General features: G+C 40.9%; 1 protein-coding gene across 1 annotated transcript; it reads left to right on the top strand.

Annotated features, from left to right (window-relative positions):
- The first annotated feature begins 620 nt into the window (after positions 1 to 620).
- On the top strand, positions 621 to 5,464 carry LOC139026021 (uncharacterized). The gene is given in 6 exon segments (XM_070441319.1): positions 621 to 859; positions 3,223 to 3,354; positions 3,486 to 3,615; positions 3,757 to 3,761; positions 5,183 to 5,227; positions 5,230 to 5,464. Coding segments are annotated over 5 exon segments (447 nt in total). The 5' UTR covers positions 621 to 859; positions 3,223 to 3,239; the 3' UTR covers positions 5,382 to 5,464.
- The last annotated feature ends 3,640 nt before the right edge of the window (positions 5,465 to 9,104 follow it).

Genomic DNA, 9,104 nt, shown 5'->3' with positions numbered 1-9,104 from the left:
CTCTTTCCCCTGTCATCCCCCTTTCATTGGCAGAGCTAGAAGCCAACTCTGACCTCACAGCAGCCACTGCACAAAAACAGACTCCGAGAGAGAGAGAGAACAGAAATAACATCTGGATACCAGTGAATAAAAATGATGTTCACTCTATTTCGTACCATTCCCCCTCTCCTTATCTATCTCTAACTCCCCTCTGACCTTAAATCACTTTCTTGCATTCTTTTACCTYGCAGGGCAAATCCACTGTCAACAGTATGGAAGGTATTCACCTGGATTTGGTCAGTTGATGTATTGGACTGAACTTGGACGATAACCAGAGCTGGATGAAATGCGTCATCATTTGAGAAATGTGGAGAATTTGCTGTTATACTTTTGGGTTCTTGAAATAATGTTATAGCTCATAGAATAACAATCATTCTTTACCTCCATCTGCATCAGAGAGATGGGGAAACAGAGGGGCGGGGAAGGGGGGAATGACAGGAAGACTAAAAAGAAAAGTGAATATGAAGAGAACACGTACGTCTGGAAACAGCTGGAACCCAGAAAGAGAGGGGGAGAGAGAGAGAGAGAAAGAGGGAGAGAGAGAAGAGAGAGTGAGATGTGTACGCTCCTCAGTCATCTCACAGTTCACAAATAAAGAGTTCTTAAGTGGGTCCGCACTGCCCAGCCACATTCTACTGCTAATCACATTACTACTGCAGGGACAGAGAGGAGAAGAGAGGAAAGAAGAAGAGGAGACCAGGGCATTGGAAGAGTGGAGGAGAGAAAAGGGGGAGATATAATACTTCAAATAAAGTGAAGGCACCAAGTTCTATTGAGTGACAATTTGGACCTGCTAAATTAAACCTAATTCCCTGAAGGTGTAAGTATTGTTTCATTCACTCATTTAAAACACGCAATGTACTTCTCATCCAGCAAATGAATTGGTTTGTTGACCTTGTTTCAGTTGTTTGTGGCACTGTTGTTTTACCGTTGACAATTTAACTGGGATACATACAGAACCTTATCTTCCTGCATGTGTCTCATTTGTCTGTTTGGTTCTTGATATGTTTATTGAAACAGCTCCACCATATTCAAGTTTCACGTTTCAATGTTTATTCGCCACCTGCACAGGACACCACCGGTGTAAAACAGTACGGTGAAATTCTTACCTTGAGAGCCCTTTCCCAACATTGCAGTGATAATAATATACTGTAGATAATAATAGAAAATAGAATAAAAAATACAATTAAGAATAAAAACCGCACAAGAACTACGATGACAGTTAAAGAAATGAGAGTGCAAGTATATACAGGTCAGTACCAGTACCTTATTCAATGTGCAGGGGTACTGGAGTGGTAGTATATACAGGTCAGTACCAGTACCTTATTCAATGTGCTCAATGTGCAGGGACACTGGAGTGGTAGTATATACAGGTCAGTACCCAGTACCTTATTCAATGTGCAGGGGACTGGAGTGGTAGTAATATACAGGTCAGTACCTTATTCAATGTGCAGGGACACTGGAGTGGTAGTATATACAGGTCAGTACAGTACCTATTCAATGTGCAGGGACTGGAGTGTGTATATACAGTCAGTACCAGTACCTTATTCAATGTGCAGGGTATGGAGTGTAGTATATTACAGGTCAGACCAGTATCTTATTCAATGTGCAGGGTACTGAGTGGTAGATATTACAGGTCAGTACCATATCTTATTCAATGTGCAGGGTACTGGAGTGTAGTATATACAGGCAGTCAGTACCTTATTCAATGTGCAGGGGTACTGGAGTGGTAGTATATACAGGTCAGTACCAGTACCTTTATTCAATGTGCAGGGACACTGGAGTGGTTAGTATATACAGGTCAGTACCAGTACCTTATTCAATGTGCAGGGTACTGAGTGGATTATATACTCAGTACCAGTTCTTATTCAATGTGCAGGGACACTGGAGTGGTAGTAATACAGGTCAGTTACCTTATTCAATGTGCAGGGGTACTGGAGTGGTGTATATACAGGTCAGTACCAGTACCTTATTCAATGTGCAGGGACACTGGAGTGGTAGTATAATACAGGTCAGTACCAGTACTTATTCAATGTCAGGGGTACTGGAGTGGTATTATATACAGGTCAGTACCATACCTTATTCAATGTGCAGCGGACACTGGAGTGGTAGTATATACAGGTCAGTACCAGTACCTTATTCAATGTGCAGGGGTACTGGAGTGGTTGAGGTGGGTTCATACATAAAAAGTGGCTGGTAGTATGATATACATGTAAACAAGGCTGAAAAGTGACTGGTAGCAGAACGGGAGCATGGAGAACAGTCAATGTCTCGGGTGACCGGAGTCTTTGGCAATTTTTCGTGCCATGATATGTCTTTTAAAACTTGTTTCTTGTGAGGATAGGTGTTAATTTGTATATTCCATTCTCCCTCTGGTCTGGTTCCAACTGCAACACGATACCCTCTTATGAAAGCATTTACAAGACTTCTTTCATGAGTCATCAKCTAAGATATCCAAAACATTCCAAGTGATTACCAATCCTTCTCATGGTCTCCGTTCTGGCTATTATCCCCTTCCTGCTCTTTATATTGCCTTGTTTCTGGAACCAATACAATACAATCAAGGTCTTCAAACTGTTTGCTGGTTGGTTTGACACATGGTCATTCTTCTTCTATCACACCACTGTCCTGGAGACACAGGCCCCACTATCCCTCACACAAAATAGATTTTCTTCAGGCTTTGAAATAAACTAATTGAGTTTGTTCAGTCCAACAGGTCATAAGACTGTCTGACTCCTGTCCTTACCACAAATGAATGGCTATGTTACCTGTTTTCAGTCATAGTATTGAAAACATACTTGTACATACTTTGAGAGACTTTCAAAGAGCGATAGGTAATATTAAGATGACCTATACCAAACCAACATGTGAACATGCACGTGGATCTGTTTTCAACTCTTAACTGGGCCACGGAGAGACTGTTGGCAGCCTTGTGTGGAAAAAACGACTTTTTCTTCACTCTCTCTCTCTCTCTCTCTCTCTCTCTCTCTCACACACCCTCTCTCTCACACACCCTCTCTCTCTCTCTCTCTCCCTCTTTCTGATTCTTCTCTCTGTCTCTGACTTTCCCTATTTCTTCTGAACATAATCAAATTGTTGTAATGTCACAGTGAACTGATTTTGGCTAATTGGCAGATTTTTTTCAATCATTCTTGTTGTGTTTTCCTTTTCTTCTTCATAAAGGGCTGTGTCTTCTCATCATGGCCCCTCAAACTGTGATGCTGCTGCTGCTTCTGGCTGCCATGGCGACCATGGCCCAGTCCGCTAGCGAGGAGAACGAACTGGATTATGGGTACTGGAACTACCGGGAGGGAGGTAAGCTAATAAATAAGAACATCCAGCCAGCCTACTCAGTTGACGTCAAGGAGAGAAAAAGCAGAAGTGAAACAGACAGGTCTTTCATAACAACGTCTCTTCTTCCTTTCCTCTGGGGTTGTGTGTTGCAGCTGAGAGTGTGAACGTGACCACTGTCCGCAGTGTGACCAGAGTCCTGGACGTCTGGGGAAAACGCATCTTCAACGAGATCAAGACCCTACTCCACTCTCAGCCCAGCACCCTGCTCCCTGACTACTCCAGGTAGGAGTACCAGAGGGACATCTTTACTGTGGTATAGGTCAACAGAGAGTGTACAAATCCATTTTACAGTACTTTCAGAAAGTATTCATACCCCTTGACTTATTCCAAATTGTGTTGTGTTACAGCCTGAATTCAAAACAGATTAAGTATATATTTGTTTCTTACCCCATCTGCAGACATTACTCCATAATGACAAAGTAAAACATGTTTTTAGAATTTTTTGCAAATGTACTGAAAATGAAATACAGAAATCCTATTTGCATAATTATTCACACACCCTGAGTCAATACATGTTAGAACACCTTTAGCAGCGATTACAGCTGTCTTTCTGGGTAAGTCCTCTAAGAGCTTTCCACACCTGGTTGTACAATATTTGCCCATTTAAAATTCTTCAAGCTGTCAAATTGGTTGTTGATCATTGCTAGACAACCGTTTTCAAGTCCTGCCATAGATTCTCAAGACAATTTAAGTCAAAACTGTAACTAAGCCACTCAGGAACATTCACTCTCTTCCTGGTAAGCAACTCAGTGTATATTTTACCTTGTTTTCCGTTATTGTCCTGCTGAAAGGTGACTGTCTCCCAGTGTCTGTTGAAAGCAGACTGAACCAGGTTTTCCTCTAGTTTTTCCTGTGCTTAGCCCATTCTGGTTATTTTTTATCCTGAAAAACTCCTTAATGATTACAAGCATACCCATAACACGGTACAGCCACCACTATGCTTCAAAATATGGAGAGTGATACTCAGTAATGTGTTGTATTGGATTTGCTCCAAACACAACACTTTTTATTCAGGACAAAAGTTAATTGCTTTGCCACATTTTTGCAGTATTATCTTTGTAGTGACTAGGTTTGTATTGATACACACACCAAGTGTAATTAATAACTTCACATGCTCAAAGATATTCAATGTCTGCTTTTTTTATTTTACCCATCTACCAATAGGTGCCCTTCTTTGCGAGGCATTGTAAAAACTCCCTGTCTTTGTGGTTGAATCTGTGCTTGAAATTCACTGGGGTACAGAGAGGAGGTAGTCATTAAAAAATCATGCTAAACACGATTATTACTCACAGAGTGATCCATGCAACTCATGATGTGACTTGTTAAGAAAAATCTCTACTCCTTACTTATTTAGGCTTATCATAACAAAGGGGTTGAATACTTATTGACTCAAGACATTTCAGCTTCTCATTTGTAATTCAGTTGTAAAATGTCTAAAAACATAATTACTTTGACATTATGTGATATGTGTAGGCTTGTGACCCCCCCAAAAAACTAATTTCATTCATTTAAAATAACACAACAAAATGTGGAGAAAGTGACAGGGGTGAATACTTTCTGAAGGCACTGTATGTCTATATAATGAAGTTGTAGGCCTATAAAGTTATTTAATCTGTCCAACAATGTGTGAATGACATTGTAGATTTGTGTTGCTAAGTTCCTGTTTTGACTCTACAAAATATTGACCAGTGCAGATGAATAATTTTGGAAGTTACTGTCCAGGTTCTTAAAGTGTGATTGATTACCAGTTTGAAGTGCCTGTTGCTAAGTTACTCTTTGTGTCCTGCAGGGTGCCCTCTGTCCGAGTCGCTCAACGATCTCTTCAGGGAAGTCACTCTGTGCACAGGCGTATCACGGAACTCACCCATCGCCTAGCAACCCTGGAACCATTCCTCCGTCGCCACGGCTACCGGGACGAGGGGAGGAGGAGGGGTGGCGGTAGCAGGGCTCTCGCACCTCGCGGCATGAGAGGGGCGCAGCGAGACTGACGAGGTACACCTTGAAGAAGGGCGGTCCCTGTGAGGGGACTAGGGTGGTGAGGAGGAGGAAGGTGAGAGTATACAACAATGGACAAGTTAGATGCTGGAGAGTGCGAGTGAGAGATAGCGGGAGGGATTGTGGACTACGGAGGAGTGTGATAGTAGGAAAGTTAGTGTTAGGGTTCTAAGTTCAGTGAGAGGTCAAAGGTGAAAGAGCGAGAAATTAACTAAATAGAGTCTGCAAATAATTATAATGTATCAAAATCTGATATCTATTGTAGAAAGTTGATGTAAAATGTATGTATTCTCTATCTCTGCTTCATTTAAACAAAGATGATGCATCTGTAGTTGTTATGTGTATCAATCCATGAGAGAGCTGATATTTATTCATTAAACAAACTCATCAAGTCTCAACTGTCTGATCATCTCATTCAGAACTAGCCAACTGTGGCTGCATGGCCATGAAAATAATTCCGTCATTTGCATGGWAGCGTGATCACCATTGGATRCAAAACCAATSGCCACACAATTGATTTTAGAGTACCACATTATCAGTACACAATAGCACAAAATGCTACTATTGGAGAGGATGTTGTATGSCACACTGTTATGTTTTGATATCTGACTTTAAAGGGTGACTCCCTATCCTGTTATTCGTTTGGGATATCATTCTTTTTRCCCCGTTAGCTGTAGTCACAAAGGGTAATACTAAAGCCAGCTGGTATATATATTGTGTGAGTGTGGATGTGTTGTGGGCATAAGGATCGAACTTTGTGCCCTCATTAAAACTTTGCCAAGCGTTTCTACAGCAACCGTTCCTTCTCTCCTTTCTCTCCTCTCCTCTTCCCCATCTCTGCTTGTCATCCTCCGTTGTTTCTCTCRAGCCCTGTTTATACCTGGTTCTAACATGGGTCCTTTTTCCTGATCTTGTCCACATTCTGATTGARCCCGCATTTTTAGACAGGTTTACACGATTAAAAGACGCATTGTGTAGACCAATCTGGGAGCGTTGAAACCACTTAAATCATCATTATACCGGCCTCTAACATCATTGACAGGCTGCACCATTGACTTATGCCACCAACATGTCTTCAAATAAATAACTTATTATTGGAAAGAATAGCTGTGAAATAATTTGCATACATGGATGGATCAGGAAATTTGGTCACAATGCAGACACAAAAATCTCTACTTCTTAATCTGCATTCCATCCTCTCTCCCCCGGAGAGATATTTATGTTCCTTTTGAGATGGCATAGAAGGCCCCTCTTTGCCTTGTCTCTCAGATGCGTTCACAGCTTGTGGAAGTTACCTGTGGTGTCGATGTTTAGGCGCGAGGTTATGTATGTTTTTTTGTGTGCTCAGGCAATGGTGTTAGATGGAATTTGTGGTCCTGGTGACTGGACCTTTTTTGGGAAACACATTTATTTTGATCTTACTGAGATTTACTGTCAGGGCCCAGGTTGACAGAATCTGTGCAGAAGATCTATGGTACTGCTGTAGGCCTCTTGGTTGGTGACAGAAGCACCAGATCAATCAGCACAACAGTAGACTTTGACTTCGGATTCTAGTAGGGTGAGACCGGGTGCTGCAGACTGTTCTGTGCCCGCGCCAATTCGTGTGATATATATGTTGAAGAGGGGTGGGGCGTAAGTCTTGCATCCTGTCTCACCACGACCCTGTGTGAAGAAATGGTGTGTGTTTTTTGCCAATTTTAACCGCGCATCTGTGTTGTTTGTGTACATGGATTTTATATGTCGTATGTTTTTCCCCAACACCACTTTCCACTCAATTTGTATAGCAGCCTCGTGCCAAATTGATGTCGAAGAGCTTTTTTGAAAACAAAGCATGAAGAAGACTTTGCTTTTTTTGGTTTGTGTGGTTTGTCAAGGGTGAAATAGTTGTCTTCGTATGGTAATGTTGGTAAAAGCAATTTGATACATTTTGCTCAGTACATTGTTTTCATTGAGGAAATGTACGAGTCTGCTTTAATGAATAATGGCAGAGGATTTTTTCTCCCAAGGTTACTGTTGAACGGGCATATTCCAGCGGTAGTTTATTGGGGTCGAAAGTTTGTTCCACTTTTGTGGTTGGGGTGAGTCAGTCCTTGGTTCCAAATATGTGGGGAAGATGCAGGATGCTAAGGAGATGTTAAGAGATTTTTAGTATAGCAAGTTGGATTTGTTGTGGAATTTATCATGTTCATTAAGGAGATCCATCAACACACAGGCTTTTTGGTTGGAGGGTTTTGTTTTTTTTGTCCTGTAACTCATTCAAGGTAATGGAGAATCCAGTGGTTCTGGTAGTCTGTGTAATAGTTAGATTCTAGGATTTGTATTTGACATGTATATGTTTTGCTTTTATTCTTGTTATAGAGCCAAAAAGATTGGAGAGTGGTTTACCATACATCTCCATTTGGATAGAATATTCTTCGTGTTGTGTTTGTTTAGTAGTTTCTCCTTCTCTCTCTCTTTCTCTCTGTTGTAGATGTTCGGCTCAGGCTGTACTTTCCATTTTGGTATTGTATGTTGATTCATTTCCCCATCCAATCCACTAAGACAGTGAGAATATACAGTATAAATCCTCAACTCTCCCCATCTCTTGAAAAAAGAGCCAGTTGCTAGGTAAGGTAATTGTCAAGTAGTTACATGTGTCTGTTTCAATGTGTCTATCAATGTTCTATCAATGTGTTCTATCAATGTGTTGTTCTACCAGTTGTTTTTATAGCACTAGCTAATATTATTTACCCATTGACATAGGATCATAGCAGAGATATTGAATTATACAAATAAGATACAGAGATATGCTTTACCAAAATCTCAAAGAGGGTTTTGTGGATGACTGGTTTCTTTAAATATCTCCCTTGTTGCGGTCAGAGCCTTTGAAGAAAGAGAGACAGAGAGAGAGTCTCAGGAGGAGAATTTGGAGTCTTTCAAATTCTGTATACAATATCCTACTGGTTCACTTTTTATCAGTGTGTCATTCGTCACCTCCCTCTCCGTCTGTCCTGGCTACAAACCTGCCTCTCCAACATCTTGAGTAACCTCATCTAATTTCAGTGTCCTACTTGTGAAAGAAAAAAGACAGCAGAAAGATACGAAAATGCAGAAAAAGGAGAGCTACGGAGAGACAAGATGAAAGGTAAAAGGGGATGAGAGGAACGGGAGGATGGACAGGTGTCCTGGATGAAAGTGACAATACAGCAACAGGATAAAGAGGGAGAGTGATATGGCCATTTAAATGACAGATAATCTGAGACACTTGAAAAGGCCCTGCACCTTTAAAGGGGCAATCGCAGTTAATACAGCCATTTTTGGACTTGATATGTACCCGTTGATTCTTGAAGAATATTACTTAAAAATACCTCATGAGTTGTTGTCCCACCAGAAGCCAAAATATAAGCTTGTTTTACTCCAATGTTTGTAAACTAATTAAATTTAAACAAACACTATATAGAGCACATGGTTACAACTATAATATTGTGTCATATGGCTGGTAAGTCCTTGCACTCATCCTAGTCTGTCTAGAAGTTGAAAGTGGTTACAATTTCCAGCACCATTATAAAAAAAAACGAAACAGGGGCGGGGAGGACACTTTTCTATTGTTTTAACTGCTGAATGACCCTTTAAGGTATTGGTCCTTCGAGCCAGATAATTCAATATATACAAAACATATACATATCATGAATCGCAGACAAATGAGAGACATGAATGAATGTTGAAATCTGTTTAGA

This window comes from Salvelinus sp. IW2-2015, unplaced genomic scaffold (genome assembly GCF_002910315.2).
Source record: "Salvelinus sp. IW2-2015 unplaced genomic scaffold, ASM291031v2 Un_scaffold3749, whole genome shotgun sequence".
Classification (NCBI taxonomy): Eukaryota; Metazoa; Chordata; class Actinopteri; order Salmoniformes; family Salmonidae; genus Salvelinus; species Salvelinus sp. IW2-2015.
This window is presented reverse-complemented; position numbering and strand designations above follow the sequence as displayed.